The 21638-nt window shown below is 37.6% G+C and overlaps 2 protein-coding genes across 2 annotated transcripts in view; both read left to right on the top strand.

Annotated features, from left to right (window-relative positions):
* Positions 1–21638, top strand: part of LOC134006179 (zinc finger protein 208-like) — a 1001836-nt gene that overhangs the window by 576350 nt on the left and 403848 nt on the right. The gene's annotated exons all lie outside the window — the stretch shown is intronic.
* LOC134006208 (myelin-oligodendrocyte glycoprotein-like) lies at positions 13533–17051 on the top strand. Its single transcript, XM_062445299.1, has 5 exons — positions 13533–13624; positions 15946–16323; positions 16475–16567; positions 16779–16888; positions 16994–17051. Exons 1-5 carry the CDS (start codon positions 13546–13548, stop codon positions 17042–17044), a joined length of 711 nt encoding a protein of 236 aa, XP_062301283.1. The 5' UTR covers positions 13533–13545; the 3' UTR covers positions 17045–17051.

Here is a 21638-nt window from a genome sequence, read left to right as displayed (position 1 = left end):
CATGGAAGTTGTAGAATACTGAAATAGGAGTTGATTTAAGTTGCAAAATAGGAAGTGATAAGAAAGAACTGGACCACAAGAGTGACCATGACTGAGAAATGCACAGCAAGAAAGCGACATAAATACATCATGGATTACAATTAACTGATATTTAAGTTGCAGTCTTCTTTTTGACCTCTGTATTTGAAAAATCCTGGCTACGGCCTTGGACATGATCATATATGGTGGAACCCCAAAAGAACAATAAGCATCCAGAGTAGGCCAATGGGGTTGTAGCACATAGCATCACCCAAACTGCAAAGGTATATAAGGAATTAAAAATGCATATGAAGGGCTTCTTCTACAGAACTTCAGAGCGAAGTAGACTAAGTCCGCAGCTGTGTATAACACTTTGATCTTTGAACTTTCAAACATTGCCTGCATCGCTTTCTTCAAATTTGAACATGACACTCTGAATAGGTGCGTTTTCAGGCGGGATTTAAAGGTGGAAACAGAGTCAGAAGTGCGAATGTCTGGTGGGAGAGAGTTCCAAAGGCGGGGGGCGGATCGGCTGAAAGCTCTTGACCCCATGGTAGTTAAGTTAGCAGATGGGGTGTAACTGCCGCACATTGGCAGTTTGTTTAGTTGGTTAACCTCCCGTTTTTGGTTCCTACTGGTTATAATGGCACTGGGGCGGAACTAATTCCCGCCGTCATATGTTTCCTAGCTAGCCAAACAGCGCGAAAGAAGCAGCACAATCAATAAGCTATAAATTAAAGTTAAAAGTAAAAGCACATAAGAAGAAGAAGAAAAAACTATAAAGGACTAGCAATAAGATAAGATTCCCTCAAGTAGTAAGCAGTGGACGAGGTATGTTTATCATTTATTTATATCTAAGAAGAATGTGAACGATTTTATTGTGTTGCATTCAATTGCATGGTTGTGCGTTATAGTGATTTGCATACTATGTAAAGTTGTGAATATGTTTATGTAAGTTAAGTTTGTAAATGTGCAAGTTAATATTGAGCTGTGGGCTGTATGTGAGGTGTGTGTGAAGTGTTTTTTGGTGTAATGTAACACCTGTTGTGCTGCTGTAAAAACGGACATTTGCATATTGTGAATTGTATTTATTTTGATTTATTTTTCTCTTTAAACCCAGTTCTCACGGGTTGGTTCGACCTGGAAATAAAACCCTGTTTTCTAACAAAGACCTCTGGCCTCGTGTGAACTACTTGGGAGCTACATGGGGCAAAGAGCTGGTTGGCAGAGGAGGATCGGAGAGTTCGGGAAGATGTGTAGATGTGAATCAGTTCCGAGAGATATGATGGTGCCAGGTTGTGAAGGATCTTGTAAGTGAGGAGTAGAATCTTAAAGTCAATGCGGGATTTGATAGGAAGCCAATGAAGTTGCTGTACGGCAGGAGTGATGTGTTCAATAGAAGGAGTTCTGGTTATGATACGAGCGGCTGCGTTCTGTACCAGCTGGAGTTTGTGAAGAGATTTCCAAGGAAGACCAAAGAGGAGAGAGTTACAGTAGTCCAGACGGGATGTGATCAGGGTGTTTACCAGGATAGCGGTGCAGGTTGGTGAAAGTGAGGGACGGAGACGGTTGATGTTACGTAGATGGAAGTATGCAGTCTGAGTAACGTTATTGATGTGGGCTTCGAAAGATAATGTGCTGTCCAAGATGACACCCGGACTCGTTACCTGAGGTGATGTAGGAACAGTGGAATTGTTGATGGACATGGAGAAAGTGTTAAGTGTTTCTAAGGTTGATCTGGTACCGATGAGGAGGACCTCAGTTTTTTCGCCGTTGAGTTTAAGAAAGTTGAGTGAGCGCCATGATTTAATTTCCAGTAAGCATTCCGATAGGGCGATGGGTGGCTGAGTGGAAGAAGGCTTAGTGGAAAGATAAAGTTGGGTGTCATCAGTGTAACAGTGGCAGTTAATGCCAATTAAATGTTCCACTCTCTGTAACAGGGTGTGGTGGTCAATGGTGTCAAATGCAGCATTAAGATCTAACAAGACAAATACAGGTCTGATGCAATTAGGAGGTTATTCATAACTTTCACCAGTGCTGTCTCTATGATATGATGGGCTCTACAGTACATCCTGACTGAAAATCCTCAAAGAAACTATTGTTATTTTACTATTGTTATTGTTATCATTAAAGACACTCATGAAGTTACTACTTCTGAGAGCTATAAGAATATGGATCAACAGTGGCGTGCACCGACTTTTTGAAGGGCAGGGGTGAAAAGAAAAAAAAGGGCACGTACAGTGCGTTCTCGCCACTAAAGAGGGCACTTTAGTGTGTTTTGCCAACCAGGAAGGCACCCTTAGGACGCGTTTTGGCTCCCAAGAGGGCACTTTAGTGAACATTTTTTAAACAATTGGGCCACTAGGGGGAGCCTCCCTTGTGCACATCAGTGTTGATCAATAGAGTTATGACTCATTGTCAACCTGGCCAAAGTGCTGAAAAGGAGCCTAGAACTGTTTTTATTTTCCTATGTTAATGATGTAGCTCTGGCACCACAAAGGGCCGACAGAGTTTGTGCAAGTCTTTTATTGCTATTTTTGTGGCTGCCTCATGTCCTGTTTATCTTTGACGTGACAGTTGACAGTAGGTGGTTTCTGGTAAACAGAATGGTCTATATCGTGCCAAAGCTGAGTGATGAGCAGCAAGTCGTTTAAATGCAGGAGAACGTCAGCAAACCGACAGAATAGAATGAAATCATAACTGGGGTGATTACTTTTTTATAGGTTTTGAACACTGATCTCAATAAAGTTTGCAATCATTTTGTTGCAGTTCATCACTGCTTTCTTTTTGTTGCTTCTGTTGTTCACCTCTTTCATGATTTCCTGTGCTATAGGCCAGGATGTGGTGAGAGTGTGATTAGGTAGCTGGAGGGGGGAAACATAAACGTGGTCTATTGCTAGTCACAGACAGCACTAGCAAAAGATGGACATTGCGTCACTCTGCCTGCTCTGTAAGAAATTTTACTTTATTTTTAAAAAATATTTTCCCTTTTGTTCTTTCATTTTTCCCACTCTACCAACCACTTAAGCAGATTATTTACTGTATCTTTTTTATTGACATCTCCTTTTCTAAATGTCATTGCTTGCTCATAGATAAACTAGGAAATGCCAAATCTTTAGTCTGAAGTCCTTGTTGATTTTGTCCATTTATGTTGTAACATTTTTGATGAAACAACATTGAGCCATGTGTACTGATCATTTAGGGGTCTGGTTAAGAAATTCTTACAGTAGTTTGACTAAATTACATTTTTTAATGCTTCTAGCTGCTGGGAATGAGGCTTTCGGCAGCTGTGAGACTGAACAATCTTTTGGCATGATTAATGTGCTTTAAAACTAAATTGATGTTGTGGTTGTGTTATGATCATAGTTCCAAAACTTTAGGGGAATGTGTTTAGAAATTCTCCTTGCACATCAAAAGCCAGGGGTTCAGTCGGGTCTGAATGTTTTATTTGAGGGTTTTTTTCTACCTTGCTACCTTGATAATTGAAGTTCAACGGATTGAAGTGTGCTTACTCAGGCCTACAAACCGCTGTACTTACTGTAATGGAGGTCTTAAATAGACAGGTGCTAAAATGGCCTGTTTCAGAAAGAGGCTGAACTGAGGGGCTGTGTAAAGGATCAGTATAAATAAGGGTTCTTCTGTAAATCATGCATAGATATTCCAGTAGGGCCACAGACTACAATATGGACCTGGAAATATGCATGATATGTCCCTTTGGAGCCCAACTGAAATTAAAATGCATTTTCTCTGTTACAGTATTTCTGTTAATCACTTGCCCTGTTTTCTCCTTTGAGACAATTTTATATTTGTTTTATCTTGGCATCCCCTTGTTTTGCATGAAATTGATGTACGTTCTCTGTCTACGTAAATGAAGGCAGAGGCTGTACTGTTTTCATACAGTACAGTCAAAAACACTTACATTTTGGTCATATATTCATACAGTGATACTGTGGTGTTCTATCATATGAAGAGTAGTCACAGTGAGCCTGATAGCATTCTGCTACATAAATCTGAACAACAACCCACATTAGTCTCTTGCTTATCTAACTTACAAACATGTCTTGTCCTGCACTTTAGCTAGTTGAACAAGCCACTAAACAAACATTTATTATGGAAAAGTGCACTGCTGAAATCAGTTAGCAGCTAGGCAGCGGCTTAGCTGCAACACTTTAAACTGAAAATTTGCAAATGTCACTTCAGATCTGTGTCTCATCCCCAGCTTGAGCTCAGCCTGCCAGCCGTTGTCAGTGAAACACACACATGCCCCTTTATTTTAATAACAAACTATTGGAAACAATTCAGATTCATTCTTTACTGTCCCCAGGGGGAAATTTGTTGTCATATCCATACTCATAACATTCAATCTATCAATCAATCTTTATTTGTATAGCGCCAAATCACAACAAAGTCATCTTAAGGCACTTTACACATAGAGCAGGTCTAAACCGAACTCTTTAGGTTTTAATTTTAAATAGACCCAACATTCCCACAGGAGCAAGCACTTAGCGACAGTGGCAAGAAAAAACTCCCTTTTAATGGGAAGAAACCTCAGAACCAGACTCACAGTGGGAGAACATCTGCCTCGACCGGTTGGGGTAGAGAGGAGAGAGAGGAAGGATAGGACAGAGAGAGAGGAAGTGGAGGAGAGAGAGAGAGAGAGGAGAGAGACGCACATTGAAGGTCCGGGACTGTAATCTGTCATCCGGACGTCTACAGGCCCAGATTACCTGTGAGACGAGAAAGCACAGACAACTCCGGGGAAGAAGTTTACATGAATGTTAATGGATATAGATGGATGGATAGAGAGAGATAGAGGAGGAGAGAGGAGCTCAGTGCATCATGGGATTCCCCCGGCAGTCTAAGCCTATAGCAGCATAAACTAGGAGCTGGCTAACTATAAGCTTTATCAAAAAGGAAAGTTTTAAGCCTATTCTTAAATGTGGAGAGGGTGTCTGCCCCCGTTCCGAATCTGGAAGATGGTTCCACAGGAGAGGAGCCTGATAATTGAAGGCTCTGCCTCCCATTCTACTTTAAGAGAAACTAGGAACCACAAGTAAGCCTGCATTCTGGGAGCGCAGTGTTCTGGTAGGTACATAAGGTACTATATAGGCTGATTTAAGCTTCTGCGTCGGAGCTACGGCGTACCTACACAGAGCTCTCTGCGTCGACATGGACCCCTACGCTGTCGCCTGACGTGCACCTCCCCAGAAATGTAACTACGTGTTTAGGCAACGCAGACCGCAAGGGCTATGATTGGTTTGCTTGGTAGCCACGTATTTCCGGTATCGTTCTGGACCAGTTGGAGAGTCTTTAGAGACTTGTTAGGACAGCCTGATAATAATGAATTACAATAATCCAGCCTAGAAGTAACAAATGCATGGATTCGTTTTTCAGCATCATTTTGAGACAGAATATGTCTGATTTTTGAAATATTACGCAGATGAAAAAAGGCAGTCCTTGAAATTTGTTTTATATGGGAATTAAAGGACAAATCCTGGTCAAATATAACTCCTAGATTACTTACAGTAGTACTGGAGGCCAAAGTAATGTCATCCAGAGTAGTTATATCATTAGGTAATGTGTTTCTGAGGTGTTTAGGGCCAAGCACAATAACTTCAGTTTTTTCTGAGTTTAATAGCAGGAAGTTACAGGTCATCCAGGCCTTTATGTCCTTGATGCATGTTTGTAGTTTAGTTAACTGGTTGATTTCATTAGGCTTTATTGATAGATATAATTGAGTGTCATCTGCATAACAATGAAAATGTAATGAGTGTTTCCAAATAATGTTTCCTAAAGGAAGCATATATAAGGAGAATAGTATTGGTCCAAGCACTGAACCCTGAGGAACACTGTATCTAACTTTTGTTTGCATGGAGGATTTATCATTAACTTTTTTCAAACTGAAATCTATCAGATAAATACGACTTAAACCAGTTTAATGCAGTTCCTTTGATGCCAATTAAATGTTCAAGTCTCTGTAACAGGATTTGATGATCAATAGTTTCGAAGGCAGCACTAAGATCTAACAGAACGAGGACAGAGAGAAGTCCATTGTCTGATGAAGTTAAAAGGTCATTTGTGTAACTTTTACCAGTGTAGTTTCTGTACTATAATGAGCTCTAAATCCAGACTGAAAATCCTCAAATAAGCTGTTATTATGTCGAAAGTTACACAGCTGATTGGCAAATGCTTTCTCAAGGATCTTAGAGAGAAAGGGGAGGTTAGATATAGGTCTATAGTTGGCTAGGACCTCTGAATCGAGAGTAGGCTTTTTAAGAAGTGGTTTAATTACAGCTACCTTAAAGGACTGTGGTACATATCCTGTCACTAAAGAAAGATTGATCATATCTAATAAGGAAGTGCTAACTGAGGGAAAGACTTCTTTAAGCAGCCTAGTTGGAATCGGGTCTAAGAGACAGGTTGATGGTTTGGAGGAAGTGATCATTGAGGTTAGTTCTATAAGGTTTAACAGCAGTTTCTAAGTTTCCTATGTTAAATGATGAATCAGTGTGTATTGAGGGCAGGAGGTGATTAATTGTATCCCTAATAGTTAAGATTGTATCATTAAAGGAACTCATGAAGTCATCACTACTGAGAGTTAAAGGAATACATGGATCAGTAGTGTTATGACTCTTTGTCAGTTTAGCCAAAGTACTGAAAAGAAACCTTGGACTATTATTATTCTCCTCTATTAGTGATGAGTAGTAGGCAGCTCTGGTGTTACGGAGGGTCTTCTTATATGTTTTAAGACTGTCTTGCCAGGCTAAGTGAGATTCTTCTAATTTATTGGAACGCCATATTCTTTCTAATTTTCGTAAAGTTTGCTTTAATTGTCTAGTTTAAGAATTATACCACAGAGTTGTTTTCTGTTGTTTAATTAACTTCTTTTTAAAAGGAGCGATGGAGTCCAGAGTTGTTCTCAGTAAGTCTGCAGCGCTATCGGCAACACAGTCAATCTGGGGGGAACTGAAATCAGAATAAGTCATCTCTGTTGTGTTGAGACATGGCATTGAGCTCAATATTGATTTCTTTAAATTTAGTGACACCATCAGACAGACATCTAGTAAGAACATGTCCGTCCAATGGTGTATAGTCCAGTTATAAAAATTCAAATGTTATTAAATAATGTTCTGATAAAGAAGGATTATGAGAGAAAACTATTAAATGTTCAACTACAATACCATATGTCAGAACAAGGTCGAGGGTGTGGTTATAACAGTGAGTGGGTTCATTCACATTTTGGGAGAAGCCAATTGAATCTAATAATGCAATAAATGCAGTGTTAAGGCTGTCATTATCAACATCCACATGAATGTTAAAGTCACCTAGTATAATTACTTTATCAGTACTGAGGACTACATTTGATAAAAGCTCTGAGAAGTCAGATAAAAATTGGGCATACGGGCCGGGAGGACGGTCTATTACAACAAATAAAACTGTTCAAAAGGTCAACAAACATCATCAACAAAAAACTTGTAGACATTGTGGACTGCATTATCAAGTTGATTGAGGCAGCTTTAAATGTAACCACTCATAAACAACAATTGCAGTAAACAGGTTCAATATATTTGATCAGTAATGCAAAGACAATTTAAATGCATTCATAATCATTTCCTTTTTTTGAATCCGTGCAGCCACACTGATCATCAGCCCCAACAGATCTCAGTTTTTTAAGTATGACCAAATCTCTCTGAGCTGTGTGACACCAGCAAACTCCACCGGATGGACAGTGAGGAGAAACACCTCCAAAAGTACATCTGATAAATGCAAGTTTGGCTGGGGAATCCCAAGTGAGTCCTCCTGTCTCATTAAGCTTGCCTTCCCGTCAGACACTGGACTGTACTGGTGTGAGTCTCAGCAGGGGGAGTGCAGCAACACCGTCAACATCACTGTTACTGGTAATACTAAATGTATAAATCTATCAATTATGTATAAAATACACTTATTATGGACATTTATATTGGTGTTTATTCTTCTATATTTCAGATGGTGTTATGATCTTAGATAGCCCTGGACTTCCTGTGACAGAGGGGGATAATGTGACACTTCTGTGTTCCTACATGGAAAAGGACACATATAAACCTACATCAGATTTCACTGCTTCATTCTACATTAATGACAAGTTCATTGGGTTTCGGTCTCCAGGAAAGATGACCCTACTAGCTGTGTCCAAGAAGAATGAAGGCTTTTACAAGTGTAAACACCCCACACAAGGAGAGTCACCACAGAGCTGGCTGGCAGTGAGAGGTGATAATAATGTTTTTCTTCCAGTGTGTAGGAGTGTGTGTGTGTGATGGGAGGCAGTCAGCTGTAGGGCCAGCATTTAGCTGCTTTGGAAGTAATATTATTAGATGAGTTACAACCCACTGTGGGGAACCAACGCACTATAATGTCTCTAGCTAATTAGACTAAAGCCTCCAAACTAGAGTTGTAGCTGTGATTAAAGACAATGAGATGATGTTATCTATTATTTCTAGAAGCATTGAGTTATTTTTAGGCTGCTCCCAGTGTTTTTGTCTTAGTAAAGACTTAATTTAGGCAGAATTAAGACACTAAGGAGTTGGAATTAATCATTAGAAAGGTCCTTAAACTGAGTTGAACTGTTGATCATACACTTTTCTTTCTAACAGGTGGAGTTCAACCTACGAGTGACTCTACTACTCCTCCTTTCATGTCTCCGCCCAGGCTGGTGTGCACCATCTTGCTGATAATCATCTACAATGCCATCCTCGTTGTGTGTATAATTGTTTACCGGAGGTGGGCTCGAGGTAAGAACACCTCAGAAAACCCTTAAAATAGCAGAATATATTGATCCTTTTATTAATGAGTCAGCCTCTCTCAGGCGGTCAGGGGTCAGATGCTGCAATGACTGAATGTCAAGATACTGATGTTAAAAATTAGCACTCTGTAAACTAATTTTTATATATATGACTTGTATGGGCCATTCTACCGAATTGGTGCAAAGTCAGGGTCGGAAAAATCTTGAAAGAAATGTTCCCTTTTACCCAAATCTTTTTATGTGTGCAAATTATATAATATCTAAGGTATACATTTCTAGTAATTGTACACTTAATCCTCATATTGTATTTTCAGAAAGTTTGAGAATATTTTTCCTTTCCCAAAATGTGTCACTACCGAAACACACAACATATAGTATAATAAAAAGGGTTATATTAACTTGTACATTTTTTTTGTTTATTTTTATCTTATAAATGTAAATTTTTGCAATTTTATCAAAATGTGTTCAGAGGTAAAACAATAACAATTAAAATTTTAACAATATTTTGAGAGTCATTTTTGAAATTCATTGGATTTTGAATTCAATTTTTCTTTGTAAAGAGCATAAACTTGATCATACTGATTAAACCAGAAACTTCAATAACATCTTAGTTGACTCTCAATGTACTTTATTTTTGACAAAACATCCCAATTTTCGGTAGTGACCATTGCAAACACCCAGAACATCAGAGTACATGCAGGTGATGGCTTATCAAGATTACTGACAGGTGTAGCAAAGGAAGAATTTTGACCAAATTATAGAGCACTAATGAAAAAGCACACTGTCTTATGACACTTATGAGGAATTAAATCAACATGTAAAATACAAAAAATTATATTAAAAGATCTGTCTCCTTTCTGCATTTTTTACAGCTCGAGCTGAAGCAAAGAAGAGAGCTTCGGATAATCTCGAAATGGAGTGATGAGTCTCGTGATCAAGAAGACCAATTATATAAGGCAACATCTTCATTTAGTAGTATTAGAAGTAGCCATAGCAGTAGTAGTGATGGCATTATCTTATTTTCAGAATGTAGCTTATTATCATTTATCTCGCTTCCATAAAGTGTGTCGTTGCATCTGATGATTGCATTTATATACATGCATCATTTAAATTTCTCTTAATTTTTCATGTCATATACTATACATGAAAATATAATCATTTTAATATTTTTCTAAAGGCCTAGTCAGTCATGTAGAAGGTTGTATTGATTACATAAACACCCACCCCCGTTGGTGGATTCTGGAGGTGGTTTCAACAAAAAATCTTAAGAGTAATGGTCCTTTGCACTTTTGTATCCCTATAGCCTCTATAATAATTGCATAATTCAAATTATACAGACATTATTACATAGATTAACTATAAATTAGCATACTTGCTCTTATTAAGGATTTGCACACAAAAAAAACCCATCCCTTACATCCTTGATTTGTGACAATCTGGTGCCATCTAGAGGTTGATGTCATGTTTATTTTATGATAATATTCCATGATTTCTGAGACACCTATCTTTCTTTTGCAATATTTTTCATAGCTTTGTAAGATTTACAACATATCAGTTCTTTTTTATTATTATTAACTTCTTACTTTCTGGTCCTAACCTTTGTAGTGTTTTTTGGCGTGTGTATATATCTGTATGTAAGTGTACTGCCCTTATTGCTGATGAAAGTCAGACAGATCAGAACATTGTGATTTATTAAATATTTCAGCAGTAAAAGTACAGTTGTCCCTGTAAAATTACCAGTAAGAAATACATAAATTGACTTCAGTTTTATAGATATTTGTTTTGTTTTTACTGACAATAAAGTCACAGTAATACATTCTCTGTTTTTGAGTTATTTCAATCTGGATCACATTGGTAGGTCAACACTAACATCCCTACAGCCATAAAACCTGCAGTTATCTGTGTGTGTGTGTGTGTGTGTGTGTGTGTGTGTGTGTGTGTGTGTGTGTGTGTGTGTGTGTGTGTGTGTGTGTGTGTGTGTGTGTGTGTGTGTGTTGAACCTTTCAAGCGTTTTCTATTTGTGTTCCCCTTAATGTCTTCTCTGGTTTTTGACTTTGTTCTCTTGGATAATATGTTCTCATTTATCCTCAAACATCATCACAACATTTATTGAACAAAGCCTCAAATCTCAAAGATGATATCCTCAGTTTTCACTTACACTCTAGGAACACCTGTGCAATCTGATCTAATCTAATCTAATCTAATCACAGCACTCTGATCATTCAATTTCACTTTATTAGGGCTAAGACATTTCGGGCAGAGCGCTTCCTCAGTGCCCTTCTACGGTGGCTGACCGGGGCCAACCGCTTCATTTGGGGGAGAACAGCTGCAAGTACAGAAACAATGCAAACTCCAAAACACAAACAAAGGTCAAAACAAATGCAACTATAAAATCGTGCTGCAAATAAAAAACACGCTGCAAGAAACAAAAACAAATGCATAAACGAAGCATAAATGATGCAAATCAAGGAAACACCTGCATTAAGAGAAACGCTGCATAAACCAGTCACTACAACGGAAGTGCCCCAAACCTACAGGGGGCGCTCTAGGTTGTCTCGACTCAATGGGAGGCAGGTATAAGGGAGAGAGTGAGACGACTGAGGCTCAGTGCCATGCCCATTTCCTCTACCTTTGTTTCACTTAATTCAGGACTTTTTAATATATAATAATGCTTGGCAGTTTCATGATTATTGCAGAGGGATCATTTGGCACAGTTCTGATTTGGTTAATTGAGCTACACTGAACAAAGTGTATTCTAAATTTATTAAATGAACTATTTTGCCTAAAGTTAAAGAAACTCATTTCAAAATCATAAACAAAATGTATCCTGTGGCAGAGTTTCTAAAAAAAAGATTTAAATTTGAGGTGGATCAATGTTCCTTGTATTACTCTGTAAATATCATATTCGCCCTCCTTCCCTGGATTTATTAATGATTTTAAGATTTTCTGTTCATGTCTCAAAAAAATTGAAACGAACAAAACTGCAAGAAAAATAAGTCTGGACCACAGTCTGGTTAACTACATGTTGTGAGAACACGTCTAAACAATTATGGTACAGCCACTAGCAGCCAGTAGCTGAGTCACTACAATTATGTTTCATATATTTTATTGCAAAAATGAATTGTACAGTACATAGATTTTCATTTATTTACATATGATGGCAATCACATTATTACAATATTTACACAGTTTATAGTAATAATAACAAATTATATTAATAAAAGAATGGGGGAAAAAGATGCATATACGCATATATACATTTGTGTATATACAATGTATAAATTGAAATGTTGATACAAAGTTAGTTACATGTAACCTCGATGTCTAAAAAATTAATTAAGCTCAGTTTTTTAAGATGTTTATATGTTTTTAATAACAACATTTTCACGTGCTAACTGGGCGTTTACTCAGTCAAAGGTGTGCCCTCAGTGTGGAAAGATAAATGACAGGAAGGAATTCTGATGTTCAACAGGTAGTAAACCTTCAGCAAGATTAATGAGGAAACACCTGTTTAACCGGCTATTAATAGAAAGTGCAGTGGGTCAAATGACTAATCCAGACATGAGATTTGATGGTGTTATGTAGGGCAAAGTTTGACATGATGTTACAGGATAAGTCAGGACATCATCAACGTTTTTATAATTCATCTAGAAGCAAACATGAATGTCTGAACTATATCTAAAGACTAAAATATATATACATAACAACAATCAGAAAACAAAACAATCAGCTGTTTTACATGTAAAATATTGATCTAACAAGTTCCCCAAACTTGTACTTGAGTACTTTTTTACGTCTCACCTCTGTTAAATGGTTCAGTAACAATCTGAGTGCATGTATAAAGTGTTTGTAAAAAGTACATTAACACTTTAAAAGTACTGTAATGACTTCACTATCAAATTCTGTCAGTTGTAAGTCAATAAATTCACTTTTTGTGCACTTTCATTTTCCAGAATAAAGTAATAAAAAAAAGAAAAAAAAACTGATCAGGAGCCAAAAGACAGTAAAGCAGGAAAACAGCTGCAGCCTGTTTTCAGTTTGTCTCATGGCCTTTTTTTTATTCTTCCTTCTACCAGACATTCAATCTGTATCTATGGGGTTTTTTATGCTCTGTATCATAAAAACCCAATCATATTTGTATCCATGTCATCATATCAAATAATAATATAAACTCAGTGACTCATAGTAGCAAGGGTCATTACTTTAAGGTGGTGGAGATAAGAACTGTTTTAGTTACTACAACCTTGGTAATGTTTGTTTTATTGACTGAGGACCCATAAAAATGTAGAAATAGTTCAAGAGGGCGGCACTTCCTTTGCCCTTTATTTACCTGTTGCCATGGTGAATCTTTGTATCGGAGCTCCATTGACGATGGCTGTTTGTTTTTCCACTCATCATGCCTAGAGATCGATCTGGCTGCGATCAGCTGATCTAAAACTGACAACTCAGTTTCCCATCAGGTTAATAAACTTAGAGTTTAGTGTTGGACTCAGAGTCTGTTCAAACCTGTTTCCTGGAATAGACCTCTGATCTCCACAGAGAGAAAATACAGTAAACTTCCAGAAGCTTTTTGTTTTGTTTTTGTTAAGTAATGACATCACGATGAAACCTACGCGCGTGGGTGTGTGCCAACGTCATCGCGTTCGCAGGTTTTAAAAGGCGAGTTACAACAGAGTGAGTCATTAAGCAACAACTCCACAGCAGCAGCACACACGCTGTCTCTCCAGGACGTGTTTCAACTGGACTTTATGGACTTTAGTGACATGTTTGTGACATTCTGGACATTTTCTCTCTGTCTGGCTTTCATCAGCTGGACTCCTGTTGAAGGTAAACTGACATGTTTAGTTTAACGATACAGGACAATTCAGTCAACATTAGTATACTCAACAAAACAGAAGAACAGCTTATTCCCCTAAACTGCTAAACTAACGAACATACAGTGAGTGTGTGCACACACTCACTGTTAAAACAAGCATTGCTACTGTTTGCTGTGTTTGCACCTTTTTATATTGCATATTGCACTTTATTGCTCTTGTAGCTTTTCAATGTTTTATTTATGTTTTAAGTTGTTTTTTTTGTCTTGAATGTTCTTATGGCTCAGGGAGTGCTGCTATCTAAATTTCGTTATATTGTTGTCTGACCCTCAATATAATGACAATAAAGCTACTAAACATGTTTCACTACTATCATTTCATTAATTTTCTGTTTGACCTGAGTGACACTAGAATAAATGAGTGAATCAGTGTACGTGTGAAAACATGTTTTACGGTGTAGAATCGCTGTATTATGTTTTAATGTTGATATGATGCGTGGTTTAACTGAACTACTGCAATTAAAGCGTCACTAACGAAAACAAACTATATAACTAAGGTAAGACAGAGAGGTCTTTATTGAACCTATAGTCTGTTTAAAGCTGCAGTTGGTAAGTCTTATAAAAGTAACTTTTTGTCATATTTGCTAAGACTGTCACTATGTAAAGACAGCATTACATGAAACTAGTAATCTGTTAAAAAAACAGGCTCATTTAGCCCCACCTACTGCTCATACTGCAAATTGGCAAATTGCCAGAATCCACCGCGACCGGACAAACAGAACCAATAAGATCCAGGACGGTGTCTGATGGAGTGTCTAACAGCTGTCAATCACTGCTCACACACACACAGCCCCTCCCCCTTCCTCCTCAGCTCGGGAGAGTGGCTTCAGGAGCGTAGAGAAAGTAATGGCGCAACAACAACCATCAGCGAGGACAAAACTACCCATACCTCCGTTACCAACAACAGCATACACGGTCGCGTGCCGTCGCGCGCACGTCAGCCTCCTCTGGGGGAGGGACTTTGGAGACAGCAGTAATGCAGCGGAGAGGGAGGGGGAGGGATATGAAAGTTGTACTTCTTCAAATTTGATGGTAAGTCCTCTCTCTCCTCAAAGTTACCAACTGCAGCTTTAACAAGTTAAATAAAATATATAACAGTTTTTTTTTATTTTAGATACCTGTTCCATACATTATACACATGTGTGATTTTACAGATGACATTGTTCAGCAGTGACCAGTGAAAACTGTTTAAGATGATTCAATGATTGACAATAAAATTGTTCAGAGTGAATCAGAGACATTAAAAAAAGACAGACGAGCATGACAACTTTTGATCAGATAATCTGTCTGTTCAAATCACTGAGTCAGTTGGTCACAAGGTGTGGCTTAATTGAAGCGCATTCATCAAATGTTGGAACGCTTCCGCATGCTGATAACCTGATGACGCTTTGATTTGTCTGCAAAGTAGGGCAGAAACCATATTTTTCTTTATTATTATTTGTTTGGTTCATGTCCATCCCAAGTTCTCAGAGCCCATGATTCATTATCAAAATGTCTCATTTTGTCTGACCATAGTCCAATACTAAAAGATACTAGTTTTCTTTATTATCATAGAGAAGTCACCAGAAAATATTCATATTAGTTTGATGTATAAAATTATTGAAGATGAATTTTATATCCATTGACTATATCAATTCAGTTCCACTGAAATGAATAAACGAAAAGTCAATTAAAATGCCATGTCACCAATATCAATTTCATTATCAATTTTGTCTGTAACGTTTCCACAGAGAAGATCGCGCCAGACAAGAAGGCATAACACTTCCGGTCAGTTTTGAAAAATAAAACAACCGGGTCATTCTATGAAAAGGGTGCCGTTTCCAATTTGCATTTTTATGAAATTTTTTCAATTTTCATTTTTGTTCATTTTTTGTTTTGTTTTAAGAAATTGATATGAACAAAATGTTAAACCTCCAAAAAAACATATTTTCCTAGTTCAGAAATGATCATCTGCCAAATGCCACATCACTACTGCTGCAACTAACGGTCATTTTCATCATTGATTAATCCGACTATCATTTTCTTGATTTATTAATAACTTGTTTGGGCCATAAAATTGATAAAATAATTGTTAGCTATTAAATAATGGTATCTGATACAAGATCAACCCATTGTCACCGATACCTGAACCAGTCACTTAATATATTTAGTCTGTATCAGACTGATATCAGTATTGATGCATCACTAGTTGCTTCATAGCAACAACATACAGAGAACCAGATTCCATACCTTACTACATTTGTAGGAGCTAAAAAAATGTTCTTCCATTTTCCAGGTCAGTCTGATGTGATTGGATCATCTCAGCCAATCATCGCTTCTCCAGGTGATGATGTCATCCTGCCATGTCACCTGAGCCCAGAGTTCGACGTGCAGGGGCTGACGGTGGAGTGGTCCAAACCTGATCTGAAGCCTGACCCCTCTGATCGACTGAGCCGGGTCACATATGTCCATCTTTACTTGGGCGGACATGAAGTCCCCGACATGAAGAACCCGGTTTACATCGGCAGGACGGAGCTGTTCGTGGACCAACTGGAACACGGGAACATATCACTGAGAATCATGAATGTGACTCTTGCAGATGAAGGGAGATACAGATGTTTGGTCCACAAGTTAAACAGCGGAGTGAAATTTGCAATTGTTCAACTAGTAGTTGGTGAGTAGCTGATTCAACCCAAATATTAAAATTTAATACCTTTTTAAAAACTTTGACTTTGTCACTTTGTCAGTAACTTGTACCGTTGAACATGTGTTTCTTTTTTGAATTTTGCTGTAAATCCTAAAAAATGATGTGGGTCTTTTTCCAGAACTAAACTCTGATAAAACCTCGACAACAGAGATGCCGCTACATCCCAGAAATCTCCAAACTCCTGATCCGATGGATGAGACGGACGTTAAATGTGAGAAAACGTTACAACGACAAAAAAGTCTTTAAAAGTAATTATAGTGTTTGTTTTGTGTATTTGGTGTATCTCCACTCAGTGGCGGTTCTAGCTTGTAGGGCACTCCAGGTGAACTCCCCCTCAGCGACTTCCATATGTAGATGTAGATGCTGTAGATCTAAATCCGCCACTTTCTCCACTAACTGTAACTTTTTTTTTTTCCCATCAGGTGTTCGTGCCAATCGGATTGCTGTAATATCGAGTGTGGTGGTTTTCTGCATCGTATTAATCGCTATAGTCTGTGCATATTTATTTAAACAAAGGTGTCAAAACCCAAATGTAAGTCAAAAATAAACCATATTATTGTTTCTTTTTGCAGTTTAAAATCAATACAAACTGTTTTGGTTAACAGTCAACTAACAATTCTGCTAATTATCCTTCCAGCATCCGAAGTATGACGAAGTTCATGCTTCAAGCAAACCATCTCCAGCTTGACCCAAAGCTGTACACACAGGCTCCAGTGACTAAAGACTAAAGTGACCTTAAGAGAGCCACCTGAATTAAAACTGATGGATTTATCTCTGAACACATTTGATTTAGATCCAGAAATTACTGCCTGGAGAAAGAAGAGGAACTGTGCCAAATATCTTAATCATGATCAGCGGCAGGACCGCTTTGCACCAGTCTGTGGAGCAAAGACTCTAACAAACTTAAAACCTCATCAGTCATTTCCAACTTTAACCGTGTTGGTGGACGAGCTTACAGCAAACAACCAGAGGTGACCTCAAAACGAGCCACGAAAAAGAAGGGAAAGATTTCAATGCATCAAAAACGTTCTTATCGTTGGGATCTTACTGTCCTTCTCTGGAAGAGGATCATTATTTATTTTTGTTTGTTTAAGAGTCTTTACTGGAAAGATTTCTAGCTTTGATGACCCAAGACAGCCTGAGACGAAATTTGACAGCCTGGCGAAGAAAATACACTGGCTGAACAAAAATGTTGTAAGTGCAGTTGGTGCAATCCTTCTCCTTTATTTGGTTCATGACAAACGCGTGTTTTTCCATCTACATTTTGACACTATGATTCACCACATGTTCAACACTTAATCAGACATGCCTCATGTTGACATCGTATAGTCTGACACAAGCAAGATTTTATGAAAGGCATCTGCTGCAGTGTGACATGCAGTAACTTGTAGTTCAGAGCCGTGTGGGAGCAACATCTCCGGTTCTCCTCTTTTGTTGTTCCATAATTTTGAATGTGTTCATTCAACAACATAACTCATCATCACACATAAATGTTTGAAAATAACAGAAAGCAGAAAATCCCCTTTTAAGATCAGCATATTTTAATGTCAGTGTTATTTGCAGTGTTCCAGTTACAGTGGCTTATATCTGTTTAATTTCTCTTTTCTTTTCCCATCAGGTGTTCGTGCCAATCGGATTGCTGTGATATCGAGTGTGGTGGTTTTCTGCATCGTATTAATCGCTTTAGTTTGTGCATATTTATTAAAACAAAGGTGTCAAAATCCAAATGTAAGTCAGAAATAAACAAAACATAATGTTGCTTCTTGCAGTGTAAATCATACCAGACTCTTCTGGGAAACAGTTAATAATGATTCTGTTGTTCTGTTGTCGTTCCGTCTCCAGAAGTATGACATCAAAGCAAACCAGTCTAGGTGCCGAAATCTCAAGAGCACTTTGTTAGTTGATGCTAAAGGAGAAGAGAACACTCCTACCAGCTCCTGAATGTGGCGAAGACCACCGAAATGTTTGTCGACCAAGACGAGGATAAATAGCATTTCAATTATTGGACAGGAGGTGAGGTAGTGGAGGGATAAGTATCATGGAGTTCATCTTGACAGCAGACACAGAGGCAGAGGTTGTCTAAAGGAAAACCTGATACTGTTTGACCTGAGTGACACTTGAATGAATTCGAGAACATGCAAAAACATGTTCTACGGTTTGTTTTCTGTACTGTAACGTGGAATCACTGTTTAGTTGTATTTTTTTGTTATGATGTGAGCTAATGCCTTTAAACCATAACTAACCTATTAAGGTAAGTCAAGTAAAACATTTAATGCTCTATTTTTATTTTACATACTTGTTACATACATTTACTGAGATATCGACAAAAAATCTAAACTTCCTTGTTCTGCCATGACTACATTTATGTTTTTCCTAGAAAACGATGTATGCTTTTTACTATTTTATTTTTTTTGGGCCTATAATAATTCTTATATAAAATTCAAATTATATGGATGATCTGACTGGAAAGTCATTGATTTGTGAAGTCAGCTTCCAGTTACATGTATCTACCGAGAGAGGGCGCCTTTGAGCCGGTAAACATTGAAAGACTTCAGGGAAATTGAATCATACCCAGTTAAACACACAATGATTCCTGTTTCAGCTCTCCAACATTTCAGGCAATGTTTGTTTTAAGTTTTTCTTTCTCTTCACATACGATTTTATTTTATTTTATTTATTTTTTTAAATAAAGCAATTCAAGCCATTAATTTGGAAATATTTGTGTTCCTTTTGATTTCTTCTCTGGTTTTTTGCTTTGTTCTTTTGGTTAATATGTTCTTATTTATCCTCAAACAGCATCAGAACATTTATTGAACAAAGCCTAAAATCTTAAGGATCAGTTTTTGCCACCACTCACTTTATTAGGAACATCTGTCTAATCTAACCTAATCTAATTAACCCAATACAACAGCTCTGCCATACATTCTACTTTTAAAGGTTTATACATTTTCAGTTTGTTGACAATGTCAGAAAGTTGACAATTCTGCTTTATGTTTATTATTGAGGAGATCATATTGGGTAATATTGTATGTTAGGGAGTTTCCTGTAGTTTACGTCATACACTGGGTCAAACTAGGCCTTGAGGTCATTATAAGGCACCAAATCTTGACTGTGAGATATTTTCTCCCTTTGGGACAGTAGTATACAGTAGGTCTGCTCCTTTTTGGGGAAAAACAAGAGGCATCTTGATAGTGTTGCTATAGCAGCCAATGTCAGACATGTGTTTGCCTGTCTCTCTCTTAACGGAGTCGAGGTAACTGTAGTCAGAGGTTGGATCAGATCAGAGCAGGGAGCATCAGGACAGAGCAGGTACTGATTATTCTTTCATTCTCATTGATCAAGTCTCAATAAACCTTTTCAACGTAAAGCATCTTGGACTCCTGCACACTTTCTCTACTGATGCATGAGCTGCAGATTTAAAATCAACTACATATTCATATTGAAAAGTGTTCCCTATATTCTGTCCAAAAAGCAGAATTTATGGCAGACCTGTTGTTGTTGTTGATTGCATTGCTGTTTCTAATAAAGTGCTCAGTGAGTGTATATCTTGAATCAATTCACATACAAAAACAATACCAGTACTCTACCAGTAGGTGTCACTGTTTTGACACGTATCCAATTTCATTTCAAAGGCTCCAGGTTAACCACAGGGTCATTTGTCATTTAATCTTATTTGTGTGTGTTTAGTTCAGTTAAATTTAGTTTTAACAGTGGATACATACAACTGATCTTGAGGCTCCATCTTGTAGAAGAGCCCCAAGTTCAGTTTGGTTTAAAGCGTTTGTTACTTCAGTTAAAATTGGGTTGAAATGTTGAATTGTGTTCTTCCTCAAGTTACCACAACTTAAATTGCTAATTAATAAATTAGAGCTGAAACATTTAGTTGATAAATGGATTGGCATAAAAAAACAAGCCAAACATTATTTAAATCTAGTTCTTAAATTGTGAGGATTTGCTGTTTTTCTTTGTCTTTTTTGTCTTCAAACTGAAATTTGAAAAATGAATTGTTGGACAAAATAAGTCATTTTGATGAAATCAGCACAGACTTCCGTAAATTGTGATGAACATTTTTTCATTATCTACTATATTGACTGTAATGATTGTGGGAGGAAACCCCCGAGTCTCCACAGAAACCCCCTCAGACATCTGTTTTAATGTGTTTCTATGTATGTATTAATGTTTAGTGTTTCTAAAAATACATACTGATCTATTGAGGACAGCCCCAGAGTCATTTACCAGTTGAAATCTGACCCATCCTTCCTGGTGTTAAGTTCAAAGTATCAACCAACGACTGTATGAAAACCAAAACTATTTTTCTGAGGGAATTTTTCCTTCCATTGAAATACAAGGAAAATACCATGGCTTTCTAAATGAGTTTTCTTCCAGGAAGTAATGACATGACATTAGAAGACACTAATAACAGGAACACAGCTTGATTAAATTTACAGTTAATTTCCCCACCTTTTATCTTCTGTTTCATGCTTCAGTTAATGAGACAAAAGGGAACATGGGTCAATTTTCAGGTCCTTATCAGTTCAATCAAGAGAGAAGTTCCATGTCTGTAAAATCACAATGGTGCTTTAATTGGATTTGATGATGTGTGGTTCAAAAGACGTCCAAAAAAACAGGCTAAACTTGATATGAGTTTTTTAGACGTCTGTTTTAATGTATTTGATTTGGGTAAATGTAATGTTCCTCTCAAACACTAGCGGGTACATTTTGAGTACACATCTAAACAATAATGGTACAGCCACTAGTAGCCAGTAGTGGCTGCTAGTTTATAAGATCTTCACGTGCTAACTGGGCGTTTACTCAGTGAAAGGTGTGCCCTCAGTGTGGAAAGATAAATGATAGGAAGGAATTCCCTCTGACGTCAACAGGTAGTAAACCTTCAGCAAGATTAATGAGGAAACACCTGTTTAACCGGCTATTAATAGAAAATGCAGTGGGTCAAATGTCTAGTCCAGACATGAGATTTGATGGTGTTATGTAGGGCAAAGAAGAAGGTTGACATGATGTTACAGGATCAGTCAGGACATCATCAAAGTTGTTATAATTTATCTATAAGCAAACATGAATGTCTGAACTATATCTAAAGACAATCCATCTGCTAGTTTTTGAGATATTTCAATCTGGACGACTGAAATATCAAACAGGCCAATATTACAGTTAGTTTAGCCATAATGCTAATGTGGCTAAAGATAGAAGTCAAAAACATTTTTGATGTCAAACACAAGAATATTAAACATTTATTGATATTTTAATTACAGGGGATGTGTGTG

This window comes from Scomber scombrus, chromosome 23 (assembly GCF_963691925.1).
Source record: "Scomber scombrus chromosome 23, fScoSco1.1, whole genome shotgun sequence".
NCBI classification, from domain to species: domain Eukaryota; kingdom Metazoa; phylum Chordata; class Actinopteri; order Scombriformes; family Scombridae; genus Scomber; species Scomber scombrus.
This window is presented reverse-complemented; position numbering and strand designations above follow the sequence as displayed.